This window comes from Cetorhinus maximus, chromosome 5 (genome assembly GCF_964194155.1).
Source record: "Cetorhinus maximus chromosome 5, sCetMax3.hap1.1, whole genome shotgun sequence".
In the NCBI taxonomy this organism is placed as follows: Eukaryota; Metazoa; Chordata; class Chondrichthyes; order Lamniformes; family Cetorhinidae; genus Cetorhinus; species Cetorhinus maximus.
The window spans coordinates 98,364,893-98,391,548 of record NC_135883.1 but is presented as its reverse complement, the minus strand read 5'-3'; the positions used below and the strand labels follow the sequence as shown (position 1 = coordinate 98,391,548).

The 26,656-nt window shown below is 44.2% G+C and overlaps 1 protein-coding gene across 1 annotated transcript in view; it reads right to left on the bottom strand.

The window, feature by feature from the left end:
* Nucleotides 1-26,656, bottom strand: part of nt5dc1 (5'-nucleotidase domain containing 1) — a 644,476-nt gene that overhangs the window by 138,597 nt on the left and 479,223 nt on the right. The window contains exon 8 of the mRNA XM_078542226.1: nucleotides 15,716-15,813. Within this exon, the coding sequence (XP_078398352.1) occupies nucleotides 15,716-15,813 (98 nt within the window). The remainder of the gene's footprint in view (nucleotides 1-15,715; nucleotides 15,814-26,656) is intronic.

Below are 26,656 nucleotides of genomic sequence, written 5' to 3'. Positions count from 1 at the left end.
CTGCCTGCGACATTGTGGCAGCGATGACAAGCACCATCGAGGTGCAGGCATCAGTAATGTGTCCAGTGAGTGTGAAGCCGGACCATCACTTTGGTCTGATGGTCACAAATTGCACAGGGAAGAGGCCCTGGACTGAGACACCTGCCTTTATCTTGTGCAGAAACCAAGGTTTCACATCTGAGTGACACAAAACTGCTCATCAGAACAAGGAGCCATAGATAAGGAGGCATTCTTGTGAGTTTATTGACAATCGTGAACATTATGTACAAGTGATTAACACCCGTGCCCAGGCTTTGCAACTACATCTTCTTAAACTTTCTAACCCTGTCGCTACGTCTTGGTGCTCCCCGGACATCCACAGCGGAGGTGGAGCCAGCCTGCTGACTGTGACGCCCTGTCTGTGGTGATCTTGTCCTCTGGAGGGCCTGGCCTGCTTTCAGACTCCTGCTCTGTGGCATGGGCACCCTCCTCGGCCTGTCGAACTGGGGCTGCAGGGGTCACAGGAAGAGGGGCGTCGGATGGGCTGGACACTCCCCGTGTCACCTAGATGGCTCCGGAGTGTGCGTCTGCTGATTCTCCTCCCTATGGGTGCCTGACAGCCCTTGGCTGACTCCTTGAGGAGAAGCGGAGGCTGGAGTGAGATCGAGCTGCCCCGCACCCCTCTGATGTTAACACTGTTGGAGGCCAACTATGGTGTCAGCGATGGAGTGGAGACGGCACAGCAGTGCAGGACCGATATCCTGTACCAAGGTCTCCATGGCAGCTGCCATCCTACCAGTGTTGACCTCAGTGTGTTGGCATGGTGGCACTATCACCTCAGCCTGAAGACAGATGGAGTCCTCCATTGTGCCTTGCAATCTGAGGAGTGCAGCAGACATCCCTTCCTGATATTCCTGAGCTTGCCTTTGCAACGCCAGCAACGGAGACATGACCGAGTCCAGAGGCTCCTCATCTGACTCGGACTCAGCAGATTTCTGGCCTCTAGCAATCCTCCTAGTGCCAGAAACCTGGGAAGTCCCTCCGACCACCTGCTATGAATTGGACAGTGCAATGTGCTCACGAGATTGTGACTCCGAGGCTGCTCTAGAACTAGGTGCCACCGAGGTGTGTGTCTCTGCAATGGTGGAGGGTGTGGGTGAGCGCTGTGTCCGGTCTTCAATTAGGTTGTCATCAGATTCTTCTTCCAAAGTGTCTTCGGGGCTTGAATCGAGGACCTGTGTTGTGGAACCCTCTTGGCTACTTCTCAGGTGTGCCTGCAAAAGCAGGGAGAGATAACTAGTGCATGGCAAGTGACTGTGGAACAGGGGAATGGACTCACAGCATGGTTGATGTTGCACTGCTGGATCCTCACTTGGTTGAGCACTGCCGACCTCATTGTCAGCAAAGGAACGGTCCAGATCTCCACTGGCCAGCTGGATGACTCTGTTTACAAAGTCTGTGAGGACCTTGATGTTGGGTATTCCTCCACCAGTCTGCGACCTCTCCCTTTTGTTGAGTGCCACCTGTCCTGCATGAATGCAGATGGAGAGAGTGCAAGCAGGACACATACCAGGCCAGATGAGAAAGATAAAAGCAAAATACTGCGGATGCTGGAAATTTGAAAGAACAACAGTCTTCTGTATTTAACACTGAGTTCAACAACTTCAGACCATGAACTCTCTCCTCTATCTACACCCCTTTTTTCAAAATTCATTTTTGTTTTTTATCCACTTATTTTTATTTATTTTTATTTTCATTCATTCATTGTTTTATCACTCTTTTTATCCCCCTTCTTATCCCACATTGATCCCTTTTTTCCCCCACCTCTCCCACCACCCCACCCCAACAAGGGCCATCTGTTATTTGTCCCATGTTGTTCGCTTCAGAGTGCTTACCCTCGTTCTGCTATTATCACATTCTGCTTTCTTACCTTTATGCCATCAGCACCTTTTTTAGCACTAACTGCTATCATTAACACCCCCTTTGTCCTTTAGTTCATGACATCTTTGTCAATTTCTCCTTTTCCCCCACCTGTCACTGGCCTTCTATCCAGCTCCACCTGCTCCATCCCCCTTAAACTGTATAAATTTCATCACATTTCTACTTCTCTGTAGCTCTGAAGAAGGGTCAAAAGGACTCGAAACGTCAACTCTGTTTTTCTCTCCACAGATGCTGTCAGACCTGCTGAGTTTTTCCAGCATTTTCTGTTTTTCTTTCAGATGAAAAGGATGCCTGGCATGTGTGGGTGGTGAGTGGTGCCGTGGATGGGATGAGGACACAATCTGTAGGGCAGATGAAGGTGTGTGTGAGAGAGTGAATGATGATGTCCCGAACTGGCAGTGAGTGAGATCCATGTGGACGTGTGATGGGTTTGTGAGTGTGTGAGTTGACAGTGATCAGAAGAGTGACTTATCCTGGTGGAATGGAGGAGATCATTCATCCTCTTTCGGCACTGGGTGGCTGTCCTCTTTTGCAGGGCATTGGCACTGACCATAGCTGCCACTGTCTCTCATGCTGGATTTGTGACCTTGCTTACTGGTCTTCACCAAGAGTGAGGGGTGGGGTAGAGGACTTCATGATAACCCTCCGCTATGTCCAGCCTGAGGGAGGCGTCGCTAAATTTGGGGGCAGCATGTTTCCTCCTTTTAGCAACCATAATTTTCCAGGAGCTTCAGATCCCTTAGAGAGTGCTAGCTCTGCGCTGGGGCGCACGTTAAATATGGTGCCTGGGTTACTGAAGACCTGAGGTGACTGCCTGGCAGGCAAGTCAGAGGCCGCCCTGTCAGCGATCCGGCGTGTTTCCTGGGAATGCATTATAAATGAGGCGGGACGTGCTGGCAATGGGACGATACAGTGCAACAACGTCCTTTTTCCTGCCCGCTCCCGCACTTGTGCAAATATGGGACGATTCCGCCCTTAGGTTTTGTTTATTTTTAAACAAGTAACACAATGGTTAACATCACAAATGTGCTGACATCTCCCAGTACTTTCATGGTATAAACAGTACACAGTTGCCATAGTGTTACCACATTTTCACAACCACTGACCTGATTGTTATTTTATGTGGTTGGGTCACCACTTGTGAAAACATGGTAACACACTGGTTAACTTCTACAATGTCATTAACTGTAATTTAAAATGTTTGCCAATTCATGTAAATTCCAAAGTCTTAGTTTTAGGAAAATAAAAGCCTAACTCATTCTTTATAAAACTGAAGCCTCTAGTTTTCACTGAAGTCAACTATTCCAAGCCATCCACAGGGATTTATGCATTGCAGCTGATGTAAGGAATTCCAGTAATTTCCTCTGCCTGGGAAGCCACAGCTTCAGGTAAAGCTGACAAAAATAATTATTGCTACAATGCAGTCAAACAGTGGCACAGATGATTTAAAGAGGCGCTAGGGGAAGAAGTGAAGATGAATGAAAACTGAAACTTAAAGGTATACACATAATTCGCAATTAAAAGGAGTTACCTTTGGACTTTCTGTTAAATTGCCTCTAATTTCGACTTTCTAGCAAAGCTAAGGGGTGAAATTAACAAGAATTCTTACCCTTTTTCACAGGATGGGGGTGGGGTATTTAATTGTTTTACAACAACTCAGATTTATGCAACACCTTGCATCCCAAGACCCTTCACTGTTAGGTGTACAAAGAACAGTGAGCCAGGAAGAGAGGTTAAAAGGGGTGATCAAAAGCGCAAGATTTGGAAGTAGTATTTAGGGAAGGGATGGAGCTTCAGTTGGCTGTAGGCTCTGCCATCTAAAGGACTGAAGGGTGTATGGGTGAGTAAAAGACCACAGCCATTGAGGAGGCACTGGGCCCAGGATTTCTGGGCTTGGCGTAACTGACAAGGTTCACCAATTTTGCCATTGGCACTTTATGCCAAAATTTCATGAGAATCTCATTAGATGTGCCAGAATGTAAAACCATGGGCGGAACTTTACGACAGCGGGGTTTTATGGTCCCGCCGAAGTCAGTGGAGTTTAGAATGGCTCGCCGCATTTACAGCTCCATCCCTGCCATAATGGGGCCGTAAAATTCCGACCAATGTGTTAAACAGGTAGACCTAAGCAGGACCTGAGGCAAGTGTGGAACTTACCCCAAGTTCTTTCTTCCTCTACGAAAATTAAAAATTTGAAGCCATCAAACAATCTTTTATGCAGAGGCATTCATTTTTAGGAAAATGTAAATGTATAAGCTTTTCTATTTATGATGTAACATCCCAATGTTGTAAACATATATTCAATGACCCATAAATACAGAATAGGGGAAAATATCATCACAAACAAATCACCGCAGAACATCAGAACTATGACTTTGGATCTTACTGTGCTTAATATTTTAGTATTACATAATATTTCCAGCGCAGGAACAAGCAGCAGGCCAGCTTTCTGTGTCAGTATCTATGCTCCCCTTGAGTCATCTCCCTTCATCTAACCCTATCAAACTATTAGTCTAGCAAAACTGAAGTTAATGGGAATCAGGGGAAAATTCTCCACTGATTGGAGTCATATCAAACGCAAAGGAAGATGGTTGTACCTGCCGGTGACCAATCATCTCAGCCCCAGGATATCACTGTAGGATTTCCTCAGGGCAGTGTCCTTGACCCAATGATCTTCAGCTACTACAGCAATGATATCTCTTCCATTGTAAGGTCAGAAGTAGGAATGTTCACGGAGGATTTCACAATGTTTAGTGCAACATAGATGCTGGACAGGCTTCGGGGAGTCCTGTGACTTCTCAGATACTAAAGCAGTCCATGCCTGCATCAGCAAGACCTGGACAACAGTCAGGCTTGGGCTGATAAATGGGAAGTAACATCTACACCGCATAAGTGCCAGGCAATGACTACCTCTGATCTAACCATCTCCCCTTGACGTTCAATGCCATTACCATTGCTGAATCCCCCACCATCAACATGGGGGCTACCACTGCCCAGGAACTTAAGTTGACTGGCCATAAAAATATTGTGGAAAGGATACTAAGTCAGAAGCTGGGAATTCCCAGTGAGCAATCACCTCCTGACTCCCCAAAGCCTGTCCACCATCAACAAGGCACAAGTCAGGAGTGTGATGGAATGCTTTCCACTTGCCTGGATGGGTGCAGATCCAACAACTCTCAAGAAGCTCAACACCATCCAGGGCAAAGCAGCCCACATGACTGGCACCCCATCCACTACGTTAAACATTCACTCCCTTCACCACTGACGCACAGTGGCTGTAGTTTGAGCCATCCACAAGATGTGCCGCAGCAACTCACCAAGGCTCCTTTGATAGCACCTTCCAAATCTATGACCTCTACCACCTATAAGGACAAGGGCAGCAGACACATAGGAACACCACCACCTGCACAATGCTTTACTATCAATGGGTTAAAAACCTGGAACAGCATAGCAAGCGTACACCAGATAGACTGAAACGATTCAAGATTGTTGACCACCATCTTCTCAAGGGCAGTTATGGGCAAGAAACACTAACCTTGTTAGCGATGCTCACAGCCCATGAGAGAATAAAATAAAATATTCTTCTATTTTTCTCTCGTGTACTTAACCAATTTCTTCTTAAATGCTCTTTCAGAACAGGGATTAATGCAGAAAACTCATGTTCTCTTGCCTTTTACCAGGGGCTGAAGCTACCAGAGGAGGGTTTTGACAATAGTTTTACTGAATAAGCACAAACAAATTAAGGCAATGCAGATGTCAGAAAAAAAAAACAAGCAGAAGTCACTAAAGCCCAATTTTCATTGGTCCTTTTTGTTGAAAATTAACATTCTGGCATGCCATTGTTCGCCACAGATTTTAGAAAATACCAGGCCATTTTCTTCTTAAAGGCTAAGAACAAGTGAAAGTACTGTGATAGATTTATTGGTGCAGTACAGCACTTTAAGTTTCATCAGGAGAGAGAGCAGGGGTCCATGGGTATAATACCTGACTGTCTGTAGAGTGGTGGATGACAAGCCTCTGTGGTACAATAACTTCCTTTTAAATAGTACCTTTAACAGAGTAAAACATCATAAGGCACTTCACAGGAGTGTTATCAAACAAAATTTGACACTGAGCCACATAAAGGGATATTAGGACAGATGACCAAATGTGTGGTCAAAGAGCTAGATTTTAAGAAACACTTTAATAAAGGAGGAAAGAGAGATAGAGAGGCTAGGGGGTAGGTTTAGGGGGATAATTTCCAGATCTTAGAACATTAGCAGCTGAAGCACAGCCACCATTGATGGAGCCACTAAAATAGGGCATGCTTAAGCACCCAGAATTGAAAGAGCACATATATCTTGGTGTGATATGGGGCTAAAGGAGATTAGAAAGCTAGGGAGTGGTGAGGCCAAGGTGGTATTTGAAAACAAGGATGAGAATTTTAAAATTGAAATGTTTCTTAACTAGGAAGCTAGTGTAAGTCACAAAACACTGGGGCGATTGGTGAACAGGACTCAGTGTGAGTTAGGAATGGGCAGCAGAGTTTTAGATGATGATCTCAAGCGGATAGAGGGTAGAAAATGGGAGGCTGGTCAGTAGAGCATTGGAAGTGGAGTCCTGATTGCTATGTGACAGCAGTGACTGCACTTCAAAAGTACACGATTGGTTATAAAGTGCATTGGGATACTTGAGGTCATGAAAGGTGTTATATAAATGCAGGTCCTTCTTTTTCTTTCCTTTATCAGCTTCCAACTGCTGGCTGGCACTCAATTAAGAACAACTGATAGGTTAATCAGCTCCTCTCAAGCTATAGGAATAGAACAGTTCACTGCAGTGCCAGAATTGAAAAACTTTCAAAAGCAAGCCAAACAACACATGAAGTGAAATCAAAGTGAGACGACTGTACAGAGGTGTCTGTGCTTATTCCACTACTGGTTTGTCTCATTCACTTTATCTTTTTGACAGCACACTGAAAATGTTGGCACAGCACCAACTGTGCTCTATAAAGCCCAGGATTGTCCCATTGAAGGGTCTCAAAGGTTATTGAAAAGTTACTTTAGCTTCTAAAATAAGAAAGCTGTGTACTGTTTTGAAGATGTTTCACTTTTAAAGCAATTTCCCTTGATATATCAAGGCTATAGCCTTTCATGGATCAGTTAATTTTGAATAAAAGCTAGCTTTTTGTTGGAAAATTTCACATGCTGTTCAGAGAAACTCACTGAGTAACACTGATCTGTTTTCAGCAAAAGCATTTGGGGTTCCTTTGTTAAGTAACATTTTACAATAAATAACTTTTATGTGAGATGCTTGCAAAAGCAACATTAAAGTAAAGAGGAGAGAAACATTCACTTATAAGAACAGAACAAGAGACTGGTCCAGGAGCTCATCGGCCAACTTAATCTTCATGCTCCAATTCATCAATTAACTCATTTCATTTAATTGCTTTTTGAATTTTGTAATTTAAATTTATATCCTCTGGTTTCTTGGTGTACTTTGAAATAAGAATCTTATTTCACCTTATGACTTAATGGCCCATAACTTGCGCGCTGCCCAGCGTCGGATTCGGGGGTACCCTAAAGATGTTCTGGGGAATCTTTCTGGGAAGCTCCCAGGTAAGTGTTTGCACGGCAATTGCCCAGAAGTGCACACTTCCTCTGGACAACCACGCTGCACGGGGAACCATCTGAAAATGCGGTTTATAGCGCAAGCTTCGGATGATTCCGCCGAGGTTATACCAATAGTTACCCAGAGAAAGTTAGAAGAATTAAAACCTCTTCTAACTTCTGGGTAACTATTGTAAAGGCCCAGGCCGACCCTACGGGACTCCCCCCAATCCCACCCCAACCTCCAACAATCCCACCTCCCCCACTACCCCGACCTCAGACTCTGACCCTTCCCCCACCTCGGAACCCCCGCCCAGACCTCAGACCTCCCGACCTCCCCCACCTCCACACTACCCCCCCCACCCCCACCCTCGACCCCCACCACCCGACCTCCGGACACCCTCCCACCTGACCTCTGGATTCTTCCCCCCCAAACGACCTTGGGACCCCCCCCCAAATCCTATCCACTTACCTTAGACACATAGCTTCCCCCTGGCCTGTGAATTTCCCTGGCCCTTTAAACTTAGCTGCTTTACGGCAGTAAGTGCTGTAAAAAAAGGGTGTGGCCTCCTTGAATACGCTGGAGCTACACTTCGCTGGGGCCTGTGGGGGTTCTGCAGGCCCCAAGCAGCTTTGGAGAACGGAAGTGTCAACGCAATTTTCAAGACCAGGTAAGTATGCATTTACTTCTTCTAATTTCTGCGGGCCAGCACTTTCAGACGCTAGTCGGAAGTTACGGCCCAATATTTGACATACAATGAGGGCAACACCAGCTTATATTTATATAACGCCTTTAAAATAATGAAATGTCCACAAGGTGCTTCACAGGATCATTATAAAATAAAGTATGACACGAGCCACATAAGGAGATATTCGGTCAGATAACCAAAAGCTCGGTAAAGAGGTAGGTTTTAAGGAGAGTCTTAACGGGGTAGGGCGCGGTAGAGAGGTATAAGGAAGGTAACCCTGAGGGTTGGATCCAGGCAACTGAAGGCATGATCAACAACTGTACAGCAATTAAAATTGAGGATGCACAAGAATTAGAGGAGTGCAGATATCTCAGAGGGTTGTAGGTCTGGAACAGATTACAGAGATAGGGATGGGCAAGGCCATGGAGGGATTTGAAAACCAGGATGAGAATGTTAAAATCAAGACATTGCTTGACAGGGAGCCAGTGTAGATCAGTGAGCACAGGCGTGATAGGGGAATGGGACTTTCTGCGAGTGAAGACATGGGCAGCTTAGTTTTGAATGTCCGCAAGTTTACAGAGGATAGAATGTGGGAGACTAGTCAGGAGCGCATTGGAATACAGGATTTTACAGCTCCCTGGCTGTGGGTTTGCAGATGGGGGGTGTAAAATGCTATGGGCGCCAAACCCGCCACCTACATACCTGTCCCTGCCCTTGCTGCAATTTTACCTGCAGCGGGGTGGTGGCAGTGGGTATCGGGCAGCCTGCCCGTTCATGGGCCAATTGGAACTTAAGTAATGGCCTTGTCCTGCCACCGCTGCTATTCAACCAGCTAGCCAGCTTTGGAACACCCTTTCAAGGTGATTAACAGGATGGTGTTGGGGAATACCTCCCACCGCCCCTAACTTTCTAGTCACATAAGCATTAAAGAATGAAAACTATAAAAAATGATAAATATATCCATTTTTTTCTTTTTATAAGTTAATAAGTTATTCTCTGTAATTTCATTTTCTCCATTAGCAGCTTCACACCATAAAAAGGACAGGCATTTGTTGGAGAGGGCACAAAGAAGGGCAGCAGGAATGACCCAAGGTGTAAAAGAAAGATCAGAGACGCTCAAATTCCACAGTTTTGAGAGAAGAACATAAGAACTAGGAGCAGGAGCAGGCAATTCAGCCCCTCGAGCCTGCCCCACCATTCATTACAATCATGGCTGGTCTCATTTCGGTCTCAACTCCAATTTCCCGCCCTCTCCCCATAACCTTTCAGCCCGTTACTAATTAAAAATCTGTCTATCTACTCCTTAAAATTTATTCAGCGTCCCGGCATCCAGTGCACTCTGAGGTAGTGAATTCCAGAGGTAGCTAAAGGGGGTATTTATATGGTTTGTTAAATATTAAATAGTACAGGTCAGGAAAATTCAGGATATTATTTCTGAGCAAGACTGGTTAATAGGATCAAATGGTATCAATTGAGGTTAATGGGGGGGGGAATTTAAACTTGGTTGAGAATGTGAGATTGGGTGAGGGTGGAGGAGGTGAAGTAGGTAAAAACTTCCAGTACGTTGGGAGGCCGGCTTCAACCCGCAGGCTTCTGGGTTTTACTGAGAAGGGAAGCCTCCCAGGAGGCAGGTTGGTATTTTAAATATGTTAATGAGATCGAAAGCTACAGATTTTTACTGCTTTGCAGGTTTAACTGTGGCTGGCTGGATTTTTAGGGCCTCAGGAAACCCCAGAGCTGCAGCGAGATGAGGACAGCCTCGGGGAGAAGGTAAGCGTCTAAAAAACATTTCCCACAGGGCCCACAAGGCAGGAGTTCTTTCTCTCAGTCCCCAAGCTCTCCCACTATCAGACAACAATCGTCCCGACATTGGAGCCCCCCCCGCCCACTCCCCCACCCCATCGGATCGCACCAACCCCCTCCCAACCACCTGCCACATCTGGGATTGGGTCACACTTTTGGATCAGGGCTCAGTTCTTTGGGGATTAAACTTAGCTGGTCCTGCGGCCTTCTCCAGGATGCTCTCCACTCGACCAGAAGCTAAGCCTGTCGACCAGGCTGACTTCCAAGTGGGAATCTGTTAATGGCAGACAACAAATGCTGCACTCCACAGCATGCAGGGAAACCCAGACTTTCTGGTTTCCTGCATACGGCTGCACTCCCACTCCAATGGGTCAAAAAGGTAAAATTTCACCCTGTGTAAGTAAATTTAAAACAAATACTAGTTTTTTTCTTAATTACTTAAAGGGTAAATAAAAACTGTAGCTACATGAATACCATCTGGGAACTAAAAGCAGAGAGTTGTCGTGAGCGGATATGTTTTGGAATGATGATGAAACATGGAGTTATGAGCTCCAGGAATTTTTGTTGGGGCTTCTTTTGTTTTTCATTTGCACACAGATAATTTATACGTAGGCAGAAGGGGATAGTTGAATGGCATTGAAATCTGATGGACTCCAACTTAGGAGCATGGAAAATTGAGTAAAAAAATGCAAAAAAATACAGAGGTTAAGAGTGGCCAGGCTGGCAGCAGATACAATTCAATGTAGAGAAAAAAACATTCAGGAAAATGAACATTGAAAAGAAGCCTTCCCTAAATGGTAAGTTTTTAAAAATTAATTTATGGGATGTGGGAATCACTGGCTAAGCCAGCTTTTATTACCCATCCCTAATTGCCCTTTAGAAGGTATTGGTGGTGAGCTGCCTTCTTCAACCGCTGCAGTCCATGTGGTGTAGGTACACCACAGTGCTGTTAGGGAGGGAGTTCCAGGATTTTGACCCAGCGACAGTGAAGGAACGGTGATATATTTTCAAGTCAGGATGATGTGAGACTTGGAGGGGAACTTCCAGGTGGTGGTGTTCCCATGTGTCTGTTGCCCTTGTCCTTCTAGATAGTAGCGGTCGTGGGTTTGGAAGGTGCTGTCTAAGGAGCCTTGGTGAGTTTTTGTAGTGCATCCTGTAGATGGTACATGGCTGTCACTGTGCATTGGTGGTGGAAGGAGTGAATGTTTGTGGATGGGGTGCCAATCAAGCCGGTTGCTTTGTCCTGAATGGTGTCAAGCTTCTTGAGTGTTGTTGGAGCTGCACTCATTCAGGCAAGTGGAGAGTATTCCATCACAGTCCTGACTTGTGCCTTGTAGATGGCAGACAGGCTTTGGGGAGTCAGGATGTGAGTTACTTGCCGCAGGATTCCTAGCCTCTGACCTGCTCTTGTAGCCACAGTATTTATATGGCTAGTCCAGTTCAGTTTCTGGTCAATGGTAACTCCCAGGACATTGATATTGGGCAATTCAGTGATGATAGTGCCATTGAATGTCAAGAGGCGATGGTTGGATTCTCTCTTGTTGGAGATGGTCATTGCCTGACACTTGTGTGGCACGAATGTTACTTGCCACTTGTCAGTCCAAGTTTGGATATTGTTCAGGTCTTGCTGCATTTGGACATGGACTGCTTCAGTACCTGAGGAGTCGCGAATAGTGCTGAACATTGTGCAATCATCAGCGAACATCCCCACTTCTGACCTTATGATGGAAGGAAGGTCGTTGATGAAGCAGCTGAAGATGGTTGGACCTAGGACACTACCCTGAGGAACTCCTGCAGTGATGTCCTGGAGCTGAGATGACTGATCTCCAACAACAACAACCATCTTCCTTTGCGCTAGGTATGACTCTAACCAGTTTCCCCTGATTCCAGTTTTGCTAGGGCTCCTTGATGCCACACTCGGTCAAATGCTGCCTTGATGTCAAGGGCAGTCACTCTTATCTCACCTCTAGAGTTCAGCTCTTTTGTCCATGTTTGAACTAAGGCTGTAATGAGGGCAGGAGCTGAGTGGCCCTGGTGGAGCCCAAATTGGGCGTCAGTGAGCAGGTTGTTGCTAGGCAAGTGCCGTTCGATAGCACTGTTGATGACCCCTTCCATTACTTTATTGATGATGGAAAGTAGACTGATAGGGTGGTGATCAGCTGGTTGGATTTATCCTGCTTTTTATGTATAGGACATACCTGGGCAATTTTCCACATTGCGGGATAGATGCCAGTGTTGTAGCTATACTGGAACAGCTTGGCTAGGGGCGCGGCAAGTTCTGGGGTCTTCAATACTATTGCAGGAATATTGTCAGGGCTCATAAAGCCTTTGCAGTATCCAGTGCCTTCAGCCATTTCTTAATGTCATGTGGAGCGAATTGAATCGGTTGAAGACCGGCATCTGTGATGCTGGGGTCCTCTGGAGGAGGCCGAGATGGACCATCAACTCAGCATTTCTGGCTGAAGATTGTGGCAAATGCTTCAGCCTTATCTTTTGCACTGCTGTGCTGGGCTCCCCCATCACTGAGGATGGGGAAATTCGCGGAGCCTCCTCCTCCAGTGAGTTGTTTACTTGTCCACCACCATTCACGACTGGATGTGACAGGACTGCAGAGCTTAGATCTGATCTGCTGGTTGTAGAATTGCTCTGTCTCTCTCTTGCTGCTTATGTGTTTGGCACGCAAGTAGTCCTGTATTATAACTTCGCCAGGTTGACACCTCGTTTTTGGATATGCCTGATGCTTTTCCTGGCATGCCCCCCTGCACTCTTCCTAAACAGAGCAAAGGAATAGACAGATCTAGGAGTCCAGATCTTTAAAATGGGAGTCCAGGTAGAAAAGGCCGTCAAAAGGCAAACGATCACTCCGCACCCACTCCGTCTGCTGGCGCATGCACCGTTTTGCCAATGCTGATATCATTAATGTGCGCCCGTTATCCACCTCCCCTCTCTGCTCCACTCGTTGCCCCTCCCTACTGTTCTGGTTGTTTCTCTCCCTGGCAAGGGGTCAGGAGAGGAATGGACAATGGGTACACAATAATGACATCACAGAGAAACCGCGCATGCGCCAGCAGATGGAGCGAGTGCTGTGTGGGCATGTGCAACTGTTCCTGTGCAGCAGCAGCAAACACAGCCTTTTATTTACAGGCATTCTCAATGACACAGCAAAAATTAAAGGGGGTAATGTTTTTCAAAATTACTAAAAGTTTTGAAAGTGTAAACAATGAAACATTTGGGTGGGGCTGGCAAAATGGTGAGGACCGCATTGGAGAATTTAAGTCTGAGTTAATCAAAGCTAAAAGAAAGTGGCAGTGAGATAGGGATAGCAGAGATGAAAGTATGCAATCTTGTTAAAGGATAGCATGTGAAATTTGAGGAGAGAAAAGGTATGGAGTTAGGATTAAGGAAGTTTTGGCAGGAGCCAAAAGATCTGTTTTACCTATGTGGAGGCAACTCGCTGCAAAAGCTTTGTGGGTAGAGGACACTCCCTGACTTGGAAATATATCACCCTTCCTTTACTGTCGCTGGGTGAAAACCCCAGAACTCCCTCCCTAACTGCACTGTGATGTACCTACACCACATGGACTGCAGCGGTTCAAGAAGGCAGTTCATCACTACTTTCTCAAGGGCAATCAAGGATGGACAATAAATGCTGACCTTGCTAGAGATTCTCACATCCCATGAAAGAATTTTGTAAAAATTGCTGTAATTACTAAATTCAACATGTTTTCAGTAAGAAGCCAGGCTGGTGACCATAGTGATCTGAAACGTTAATTATCTATTTTAAGGAAGGATCTTTGGGTATAATCTATAAATTTGGAGCAACTGTAGGGAAATCACTCTGCAAAATCTGAGGGTTTAGGGCTGGGATTTTCTAGCCACACCCGCCGCCAGAATCTTCTGGTCCCACTGAAAGTCAATAGGCTTTTGGCTGGCCCGCCGCATCCCCCTCAGAGGGTCCCCGCATGGCAGGGCCAGAAAATTCTAGCCTAGGTGTTTTTCCTTCCCATTTATCATGAGGAGAGATTCAACTAATACAGATGCTGGGAGTGTTGTACTCATACAAGGTTAGGCATTCAACGCAATGTAATAAATTTGACTGATGGTTCTGTAGACCCATCTCATCGACTTACAAGTGTGCTCCCTCTCTTTGTCTTAGCCACTGAGTGATTATATTTCTGCAGCACCAGCAAGAAGCTGTCCATGATTTAAATGTTTGAACCAATTTAACTTTAAAAAGCTGAAGTGATGCTTAGAAATGTCAACACGCGCCAAGGAAATTGCCAGGCTATTGAAGGATTTTAGGATTAATCAAAGACAAAGCTCGCATTTCACTGCATAATTTGAATTGAAAACAGCTCACTAAATGGCAGGATCCCCAGAACAAAGAGGTTTCCTTGCCAATAACATAAGGTGCTGTGGCCTAGTTGGATTGGGCCTGTACATGTACACCTTATACCTGACCCAAATGTTCTGCCCATGGAGAGCTATACAAAACCTAATGTCTTTTCACAGGATTAAAATGAAAAAAAATAGCAAAGCTGGTAATGAGCTTGGCATGCACTGGGAGCTAAAAAACAAGTAAAGTTGTTTCAATAAATTAGGCAGAAGGCTCCCCCAAGGAGCACTGGGGGAAGAGATATGAGACTTTAATGTCACACTGTCCTAAAGTGGGGAAGTATGATGGAGGAAGGAATCTGCATGATCACTGGAGATTCAATTTTTCTGAGAAACATCCTAAACAACAAGCTCAGGCCTGTTGCACTAGCAGAGACACTGCTTTTGAGATCTGGAGTGTTAACTGCTTGCTCTCTTGACCTGACCTTGTGACAGTGCTGAGGCTTGAATGAACCAGCAATTTCTGTCAAACCCGAGTGCAGCCACAAAATGACTAATAAGAACCTATGTCACTGTAGATGGAAGTCTTCAGTAATGGTAAATCCCGTAGCAAAAGTAAGTGACACAGTAAGGCTTCTTTGTATTTCATATGCTATCTCCTGATCAGACCAAAAACAGGTTGTCCACCTTCTGCTAGGAAATGATGTGCTGGATGATAAATCTTTTGGATAGAGAGGGTTGATGGAGGAAATTAAATCAAATGTCAAAAAATATTATCTAAAAGAAAATTCTGGTTGAACAAATAGTGTTTTACATACAAGCCTCCATTTGTAATGCAACTTCTTACTTCTAAGACACACAATGACCAATTACATATTGATGAACAGAGGAGTAGATTTAAATTTTTCTACCAATGAATGGGCAGTCATTCATTTCTCAGAATAAGAAGCAAAAAAAAAAAATGCTGCCTTGTAATTTAGTGGAATTGTTGGTCTCAAAGTTGGCTAGACTGCAGCTGTTGATCTAGGAGCACGTTGTTCAGCTTTACTGGTATTCGTGGCATTCCATTTCACAGACACACTGGAAAGCAGCTTATGTTCATCAGCTGTGCTGCAACCACTCTGGTCACAGGGTTCAGCTTACATATGCCTAACATACTCAGCTCAGTTTGGCTAATAAAACTTAGATAAAGCCCTAAAATAGTTTTATTTACATCATTGAAAGAGGCTGTGAAAACTGATAAAATTGACAAATGTGATCAGCAGTCCTCAATCGCCACGCCCTCCACACTCGGTTTGTATTAGCAGCAACCCAATGAAGTCATTTCCTCGGCACGGATTTTATTTAAGATATTTCATTAATTTCAGAGATTTTAGAACTTACCAAGAGTTCGAAAGGGTCTTTGCTGTGGTACTTGTGTAAAGAAACCTGGCTTCAAAGCATTTGTGATTATGATATCAAATATTTCTTCAAAGTCTTCCCTGAAAAAGGGAACAAAAAATTAATCATTAGCAAACATTTCAAACAGATTTAGTTGTAATTCTTTACTTAATTGGAATCAGGTTTGTGCTGATAGCAATCCAAACTCCATTCTGGATAATATGTTGGTGGGCATATTGGAAAATTAATGTTCCTATAATCCACACTGTTCCTAAATTAAATGTGCCGACTCCACATTTTAAAACTTTTGGGCGCCTCCCAACTCAACTCCCTCCAGCAAATTGCCTGGGAATGCCCATTAAGTATCCGTAGCTTGCTGGTTCAATGATAATAAGGCTTGAACCCAATATTTGGTGCCACTTAGGCCTATCCGTTTAGGCACAGGGATTGTTCTCTGCATCCCCTAGGGGAGAATTTTGACGTCGGCGTGCGGGGGCAGGCCCCACATGATGACACCTAAAATGACGCACGGTGACTTCAGGCGTGCGTCCTGACGTCACCGCGTGTCATTCTGACCTTCTGTTCGGTGGGTGCGTACCGGAGGTGGCTGCGTGCCTGCCAAACTGTCAAAGGCCTGTTAAGGCCGTTAATTAACTAACTAAACTAATTCTCCACGCTGCCTGTCCAATCTTAAGGTTGGTGGGCAGGTGAAGAGCCCAAGCGGCCTTCACGTTTTTCATGAAACCTCATCCATGGGCAGGATGAGGTTTCACGAGGGTTTTAGTAAATTAATAAAAAAATTTCTGACAATTCATGAATATGTCCCAGCTCATGTGACACTGTCACACAAGGGGACATGTCTGAATAATTTTAATCTATCTTTTTTTCAAACTTTGCAATTGCACTTAATCTCCCTGAGGTAGCTCCGTGCCTCAGGGAGATTTCTGCGAGCGCAGGCCCCGAGTCTCCCTCCTCCCCCCCCCGCCCACACAGGTAGTGCTGAGCGCTACCGGGCGCGCATCACGCTGGGCGGGCTTTAATTGGCCTGCCCACATAAATTCGTGGGAGGTGATCGGCTCTGTGCTCGCTCCCGACTGACCCGCCCGACAGGGAATAAATTCTCCCCCTAGTGTCCTTTATTGAGGCACAAATATAGTTTTACCCCGAGGGCTGCAGTAAACACTGTTGAGTAAGTAACAGTAATTTGTGTCCATCACTTGTACGTTCAGAAAAAATATTTCCGTTGCGCTTTCAATGTTTGTTTTTTCTACGATATGGACATATAGGGCAGGATTTTCCAATCCTGCCTTGCGGCAGGAATTGTTGCGCCTGGGACGAAAAATTTAACGGACCACCAAAAGGCCCATTGACTTCAGGTGGGAGTTTCCGGTTTCACGGTGAGTAGGACGGAAAATCCCGGCCATACTCATGAACATATGTGTGCCATCAAGTCAATGTTCAGAGATCCTGCATAAGTTTGATTTGGAGCCGGAAATCAGCTTCAGATGACAATAAAATAAAATTAATCAAACTCAGTGGGACTCATAAATGAAACAATTGTGATACAAATTCACGATAACGGATGATGTTATTAGATTATTTCCCTTTCACATAGTGCATGCAGGGTTGAAACTGAATTAACCTACAGAAAATGATCCACCTTGTCTTGATGCATAATGATGGCAGAATAAAAGTTATGTTGGCAATACGTGCTTGATTCAAGTTTAAACATCCTGCGTGGTTTTTCTGAATATATGTTGAGTTAGCAGCTTTGTTTGAGTTTATGAGATAGATTTCTATTCCCAGTAAATTTTGGGAGCATAGCTCAGCCTGCCCTGTTCTAACTAAAGAATCTGTCTGATGCCATGGGAGACACCCCATGGTAAATCAGCAGTGAATCAAAATGGAAGCTCAAATCAGGAACTTTAGGCCAGTCCACTTTACATTGGCATTTGACGTATCAAAAGGAACTGTTATTTGCCATTTCTCGTTACTACTTGATTTACTTGTGTGTCATTACTACTCTTCGCTTATCCATTTCCACTTTAAAAAAAATATCTGTTTTGCAGTTATAGAAAAACCCACGATCTGGTGGAATTTTTGGTTCTATTGCTCTCTGGAAAGTCACAAGGCATACAAGTAGTGAGACAAAACACAGTAATAAGTTTAGTGTAGTGATTATTCTACCAGTTCCCCAAGAATTGTAGTGAGAAAGGATCCCAGCTCAGAAGATCATGAAGTAGAATCAGTATGGATAGAAATTATGAATAGCAAGAGTCAGAAAATACTGGTGGGAGTAGTTTACAGGCCCCCTAACAGTAGTTATATCCTTGGACAGAGCATTAAGCAATAAATAATTGGAGCTTGTAACAAATGACTATGTAATAATTGTGGGGGCTTTAAATTTCACATAGACTGGACCAATCAAATTGGCAAAGGTGGTCTCAGAAGATGAATTTGTAAAACGCTTTGGGACAGGAAGCAAAGAGTAGGGATAAATGGCCCTTTATCAGATTGGAAGGTTGTGACTAGTGGAGTGCAGCAAGAATCAGCGCTGGGACATTCAGGCTATTTATAATCTATATTATGATCTGTTCGAAAGCACTCATTTCCTGCATATCAGAGAATGGTCTTCCTTGAGAATAAGAACATAAGAACTAGGAGAAGCAGTAGACCACCCCTCAAACTGCTCCTTTATTCAATACGATCATGGCTGATCCTCAGCCTGAACTCCACTTTCTCACCCACTCCCCATATCCTTTGATTCCCTGAGAGACCAAATATCTGTCTATCTCAGCCTTAAATATATTCAAAGATGGAGCATCCACAACCCTCTGGGATAGAGAATTCCAAAGATTCACAATCCTTTGAGTGAATAAATTTCTTCTTATATCCTTGCTAAATGATTGGCCCCTTATCCTGAAACTGTGCCCTCGTGTCCTAGATTCCCCAACCAGGGGAAACAATCACTCAGTGTCTAACCTGTCATACAAGCCACTTCTGAATTTTGTATGTTTCAATGAAATCACGTCTTATTTTTCTAAACTCCAGAGAGTATAGGAGTATAGGTATATTACAATCTATGACTTAGATGAAGAGACCAAGAGTAATGTATCTAATTTTGCCGATGACACAAAGCTACCAGGGAATGTAAGCTATGAGGAGGACACAGAGAGGGCTGCAAAGAGATTTGGACAGGTTAAGTGAGTGGGCAACATGGTGGCACATGGAGTATAATGTGGGAAAGTGTGAAGTTATTCACTTTGGTCAGAAGAAAAGCAAAATATTTTATAAAAGGGCATGAAACTTGTAAATGGGACTTGGGTGTACTCATATAAGGAAAAGAAAGCTAGCATGCTGGTACATCAAGCAATTAGGAAGGCAAATGGCAAGTTGGCATTTACTGCAGGGGGATCAGTACAAAATAAGGAAGTCCTACAATTGTGTAGAACTTTGACAAAACAATACCTGGAGTACTGTGTGCAGTTTTGGTCTCCTTATTTAAGGAAGATATGCTTGCATTGGAGGTGGTACAGTGAAAGTTCACTATAGATTGGTCCCTGTGATTATAGGGTTGTCCAATAATGAGAGGTTGAGTAAATTGGGCCTTATACTCTCTGGAGTTTAGGAAAATAAGACGTGATTTCATTGAAAGATACAAGATTCAGATGTGGCTTATATGACAGGGTAGACAATGAGAGATTGTTTCCCCTGGTTGGGGAATCTAGGGTACGGGGGCGCAGTTTCAGATAAGGGGCAAATCATTTAGCACAGTGATAAAAAGAAATTTATTCACTCAAAGGTTTGTGAATCTTTGGAATTCTCTACCCCAGAGGCTTGTGGATGCTCCATCATTGAATATATTTAAGGCTGGGATAGACAGATATTTGGTCTCTCAGGGAATCAAGGGATATGGGGAGTAGGTGGGAAAGTGGAGTTAAGGCTGAGGGTCAGCTATGGTTGTATTGAATAAAGGAGCAGCTTGAGGGGCTGTCTGGTCCACTGCTTCTCCTATTTCCTATGTTCTTATGCTCAAGGAAGATCATTCTCTGAAATGCAGTGCTTTGGAACAGAAGTAGGTCTGTGGCATTGAACCCAAGAAAAAATTGTGGAGCAAGACCCCAAAAATGTCATGTTAGATTGAGATTAGTATTTGCAGTTTAAATGAAGCCTTTGAGGAAAAAGTAAAAGAGATGGCACATACTGGAAAAGCAGGGAAAGCTGGAAACAGAGACCTTCAGATTCATGCATAGGTATTAAATCTCACTAATGTTGCTATGTAGGAAGGTAGACCATTGCTGGTAGGGGTCTAATTATAATTATTTTAATCATTTCTAACAATTTTCAATATTTTCACAACTTGCTAACTAGTACTGTTTCACCATCACCCAAACTGAAGAACTGATTAGCACAAGAATTGTTAAAGCTTCCGTTTCTCCTCCGCATTTGATATGTATCCGAAACAAATATATATTGGCACATTTTTGTCTTTATTGTTCAAGTGCCACTGTAGAACATGCCTGTTTTGATTCCATTTATATATTTTAAAAAAGTTTCGAAGAAACAAGCTGTCAGTTCAGCTATGTCGGTTGAAAACTCATAGGTTTTGGTTCATGGAGCCGAAACAGAGATTGAGGTATTTTTCATTATGAAGGGGAAATAGTCAGGATCACCTTTCTTCCTCAACACACTGCTGGATATAAATCCTGAACTTTCTACTGCATCATTGTGGGAGCACCATCAGCAAAAGGACTGTCAGGATTCAAGGAGATTCATTACTACCTTCTTGGAGTGACCAGAAACAGACAATGAAGATGGTTTAGCCAGCATGACCCACATCCTGAGAACACTTACAAAATAAACACTGTTCACCAATGATATTATTACCTAAATACACAGCTTTCATGAAGGAGAGACCAAAATCTATATTAAATGTACACATTCCTTCATAAAACACAATAGCCAGAATTTTATGGCCCCTCCCACTGGCAGGATTTTCTGGTGCAGCCAAAGTCAACGGACGTTTGAACAGCTCGGCGCATTTTCCGGCCCCAACCCCGCCGCGACGGGGCCGTAAGATTCCGCCGTATCCTATCACTTTTACCGTGGTTTCCTCTGATCACATACTTTGACTAGCAACAACACATTGAGGTAATTAGAATGGATACTGGTGGAATAACATGATAAAGACAAGTTGTTCAACAGCAGATGTATTGAAATACAGTTTTGAAGAGTGTAATGTTTTATGTGGGTGGTTGTGATGGATCAAAAAGAGTGTTTACATTACATTACATTACCAACTAACTTTGCAACCCTTTTCCAACCACTCTCTGTTGAAATCGCTCCAATGTGATTTCCAATCCGGCCACAGCACTGGGAGCGCTCCAGTGGGAATTACCAGCGCCATCTTGTGTGATTGCAACCACAGTTCATTGTACCTCCCTGTTATGTTTATCTCTCTACTATTTTAGGCACTATTAATTGTTCCATTCTTCACTATTGCTTCACATCCAAGGTACTGCCGTGGTTTTATTTTTATTTCTCACAATGCAATCCACCGCCGACACACAGTAGCAGCAGTGTGTACCATCTACAAGATGCACTGCAGAAAATCACCAAGGGTCCTAAGGCAGTTCCTTCCAAACCCACGACCACTACCATCTAGAAGAACAAGGACAGCAAATAGATGGGAAAACCACCACCTAGAAGTTCCCCTCCAAGCCACTCACCATCCTGACTTGGAAATATATCACCGTTTCTTCATAGTCGCTGGGTCAAAATCCTGGAACTCCTTTCCTAACAGCACTGTGGGTGTACCTACACAAAATGGACTGCAGCAGTTCAAGAAGGCAGCTCACCACCACCTTCTCAAGGGCAACTAGGGATGGGCAATAAATGCTGGTCTAGCCAGCGAAACCCACATCCCGTGAATGAATAAAATAAAAACACCATTCCCTGAAACAGTTTCTCCTCTTGTGCCTATGATGTGCCTCACTGCTTCGTCCTCAATAGATTCCCGTTTATTAATGACACTCTACAACTTGCTAACATTTTCTGCAACCAGAAGGTCAGCATTCAACTCGATGAATTATATAGTACCCCAGAAGGAGGCCATTTGGTTCATCATCCCCATGTCAGCTCTTTTGTGGAATTATTCAATGAATCCCACCTATTTTCCTGTGCCTGGGTCATTAGATATGCAGAGTGTACTCCCGGTGAGATCCTTAGCAGCAAGACCCTACTACTAATGGAAGGAAGATGCAGTGTACAGTACAATGCAACATCTGTTGTCGCAGCACAATAGAGGAGTTCAAATTTAAGCGGCAGAACAGTCCCAAAGGTCAACCTCCAACATTTGCTTTTAGGTTTCAGTTTAGACTGAAGCCTATATTGGTGAGGGGGATTTTGTGAGTTCTTTCACTTCTGCCACATGCTGCAACATCACACCTTTCTTGGCAGTCCCTGAGATCAGCGGTTCAGTGGAACAAAGAGATTCCTGGGCTGCATTTCCCTGCCGTTATTTATATGCAAAAACTGTCTAGAATCAAATGGCCTACTACCTGGGGGCAAGTATGTGGTGGAGGGACTCCTTTGTTTTCTGCCACTAGACCATTGATTTTCACAGAATCATGGAATGATTCTGCACAGAAGTCTATATGGCCCAACATGCTTGTACTGGCTCGTTGGTAGAGCTATCCAATTAAGTCCACTGTCTCAGTAATGTTTTTCCCCTTCCAATATTTAACCAATTTCCTTTCAAATGTTACTACTGAATCAACTTCCGCTACATTTTCAGGCAGTGCATTCCCAAACATAACAACGCACTGTGTAAAATAAATGTTTCCTTGTTTTGCCCTTGGTCCTTTTGCCAAACAGGTTTAAACCTGTCCTCCATAATTACCAATACCCATCTGCCACTGAAAACAGTTTCTCTTTATTTACTCTATAAAAACGATTCGTGATTTTAAACATCTCTTTGAAATCTCCTTTTTTAATTTCTCTGCTTTAAGGAGACCAACCTCGGTTTCTCTTGTCTCTCCACAAAACAGAAGTCTTTCATCCTTGATACTATTCTAGTAAATCTCTTCTGCATTCTTCCTAAAGTGTGGTGCCCAGAATTGAACATAATACTCCAGCTGAGGCCAAGCCAGTGTTATATAAATGTACAACATAACTTTCTTGTTCGCTGGCCATTTCAACACTCCACCCTGCTCTCATGCCCACATGTCCGTCCTTGGCCTGCTGCATTGTTCCAGTGAAGCTCAACGCAAACTGGAGGAACAGCACCTCATCTTCTGACTAGGCACTTGACAGCCTTCCGGACTGAATATTGAGTTCAACAATCTTAGATCATGAACTCTCTCCTCCATCCCCACCCCCTTTCCGATCCCCCCCCCCTCTTTTTTTCCAATAATTTATATAGATTTTTCTTTTCCCACCTATTTCCATTATTTTTAAATGTATTTCCATCCATTGTTTTATCTCTACCTTTTGGCCTTTTTTGATTCCTTCACCCCACCCCACCCCCACTAGGGCTATCTGTACCTTGCTTGTCCTGCTTTCTACCCTTAATTAGCACATTCTTTAGATAATATCACCACCTTCAACACCTCTTTGACTTTTTGTCTGTGACATCTTTTGGTTATCTCCACCTATCACTGGCCCTCTATCCAGCTCTACTTGTCCCACCCTCCCCTTAAACCAGCTTATATTTCACCTCTCTTCTATTTTTACTTAGTTCTGTTGAAGGGTCATTCGGACTCGAAACGTTAACTGTGTTCCTCTCCGCAGATGCTGTCAGACCTGCTGAGTTTTTCCAGGTATTTTTGTTTTTGTTTTGGATTTCCAGCATCCACACTTTTTTGCTTTTATCCATTCCCCAACTACTGACTCCATCACTCTCGCTGGCAACTGTCTGAGGGTGACCCAGGCTGTTTGCAAACTGGGTATTTTACTCTGTATCTAACTGGCATTGTACCTGCCCTGGGAATGCTTCATGTGGCAGTGTAGAGGAGCGTTACTCTGTATTTAACCTCATGCTGTACATTCTCTGGGAGTGTTTGATGGGACAGTGTAGAGAGAGTTTTACTCTGTATCTAACCCTGTGCTGTATATTCTCTGGGAGTGTTTGATGGGACAGTGTAGAGAGAGTTTTACTCTGTATCTAACCCTGTGCTGTATATTCTCTGGGAGTGTCTGATGGGACAATGTAGAGAGAGTTTTACTCTGTATCTAACCCTGTGCTGTATATTCTCTGGGAGTGTTTGATGGGACAGTGTAGAGAGAGTTTTACTCTGTATCTAACCCTGTGTTGTACATTCTTTGGGAGTGTTTGATGGGACAGTGTAGAGAGAGTTTTACTCTGTATATAACCCTGTGCTGTACATTCTCTGGGAATGTTTGATGGGACAGTGTAGACTTAGGCCAGAATTTTCCGGCGCCATTGGTGTCGGATGTCATGGTAGGCGAGGGGGCACAATATGGTGAGAAGGCCAAAGATCGATTTTATACTGGCATGAAAGCACAGTGGGATCATCCGATGGTGTCTGCCATGGCGGAATGCCAATCCCACTGGAAGCTGGCGTGAACCCGTTTTGTATCCTGCTAACTGGAATTGTCCCCCCACACCAGATTTACCGTTATGCTGATGGGAAAACATGCTGGCCCAGAACACTTCTAGACAAGCGTGATGTGCAGATGTTGGGACTTACTGTTAGGGCCTTGCTCAGATCACGGATATCCAAAGGGCAGAAGATGCTGGAACCCTACAGCTACCTGACGCTGGAGGAACACGTGCATCGCATGCTGGGTGCATTCTCATCATCATGGCTCTGCCGCGAAGCAGCTCTCAGAAGGTGGGAGGTCTCCACCGATGTTTCAGGTCTGCTTCAGAACATCACAGTCTTGGACAGGGGCTGCTATGGATGATAGGCGAGGGGGAGAGAGGAAGGTCCAGCTGTGAGTGGGAAAGGAAGGTGGATTGTGGGGGTGGGGTGAGGCTGGGAAATGGAGGCAAAGGTGTCAGGTGAGGTTGAGGTTGGGAGGGAGTATAAGGGGGGAGGAGGGTGTAACAGGTTGGAATGCTGTAAGTGGGGAACTTCGTATAAGGGGGGAAGAAAGGTGTAAGGAAAGGCGTTCGGATGGGGGAAAGGAGTTCAGAGGGGGGAAGGAGTTTGGAGGGGGGAGGGAGTTCGGAGTTGGGGGAAGGAGTTTGAATGCTGTGAGAGTGTCAGATGGGCCTCTTTGTTCTAATACCTCTTCTAAAATTGTACCATTTAGCTTATATTACCTCTCCTCCTTCTGCCTCACAAAATTTATCACTTCACAAGTCTGTGTTAAATTTCATCTATCGTGTGCCTGTCCATTTTACCTAACCATGTCTTCTTGAAGTCTGTTACAATCTGTCTCATTGTTTACTACATTTAAGATTTTGAATCATCAATAAACTTTCAAATTATGCTCTGTATACCCACGTCAAGGTCATTAATATATATCAAGAACAGCAGTGGTGTGAATAATCCTGGGAATACAAGTGTATATTTTGCTCTAATCTGAAAAGTAGCCATTCACCATTACTGTCCGCTTTCTGTCTCTTAGCCAATTTTGTTTTTATGCTGCCGCTGTACATTTAATCCCACGGGGTTTAATTTTGCACACAAATCTATTCTGTGGTACTTTGTCAAATGCCTTTTGAAAGTCTATTTACAGATCAACTGCACTACCTCATCAACCCCCTCCATTACTTCATCAAGGAGTTCAATCTGAGTCATCAAACACATTTTGCCTTTCAGAAACCTGTCTTTTCTTTCATTTGTTCTCCCATACTTTCTAAATGCCAACTAATTTTTGTCCTGAATAATTTTCTTTGAAAGGATCCCCCCCACCAACATGAGGCTGACTAGCCTTTAGTTGCCAGATTTAATCATGTACACTATTTTTTAAACAGGGATATAATATTTGCAATTCTCCAGTCTGCGGCACCACCTCCCATGTCCAAAGAGGTTTGGAGAAGGAGAAATGACACTCAACTACACTTCTCAGTCTCCACCATTGATCCCAATGTAGTCTCTCCAATATCATGACATGGTTGAATTTTAATTTCCTCTTGCTCAATGTTGGTGAAATAGAAAGTACCCATTTTGGTTTCCATCAGTCTGGTACTACTTTATCAACCTTCCCAGTGACTGGACTGGTTTGATTTTTCTTTACTAGCTCAAGTCCTCACTAGAAGTTTTAGTACATTGAGCTTCTCCAACCCCATGAGCCCCTCCCCAGTGGTACAAAAATCCCAGTACTATTCTCCCAATTCTTCAGAATCCATGCTCCTTTCCCCTTCCTGTCCAATAAAAGAACTTCACCAGTTTTCGAAAATCCAAAGACTGCCCCACTGTGTCTTTTCTTTCTTTATTCCTTCATGGGATATTGTTGTTGCCGGGAAGGTCAGTATTTGTTGTCCATCCCTAATTGCTATTGAACTGAGTGACTTGCCAGGCCTTTGCAAAGGGCAGTTAAGAGTCAAGCACACTGCTGTGGGTCTGGAGTCACGTGTAGGCCAGACCAGGTAAAGGTGGCAGATTTCCTATCCTAAAGGACATTAATGAACCAGATGGGTTTTTATGTCAATCGATCATAGTTTCATGGTCACCATTAGGGATACTAGCTTTCAATTTCAGATTTTATTAACCGAGGGCAGGATTTTCCAGCCCCTCCCGCCGCCAGGATTTTCCGGTCCCGCTGGAGGAGTCAACGGAGATTTGAATGGCTTGCTGCATCTGCTGCCGGGGAACCTGCCGCGAAGGGGCCGGAAAATCCCAGCCTGAATTTAAATTCCACCAGTTGCCGTGGTGGGGTTTGAACCTATGCCCCTTGGGCATTAACCTGGGCCTCTGGGCTACTAGTTCAGTGACATTATCCCCGTCTCCCTCATACATGTCAGGTATATGT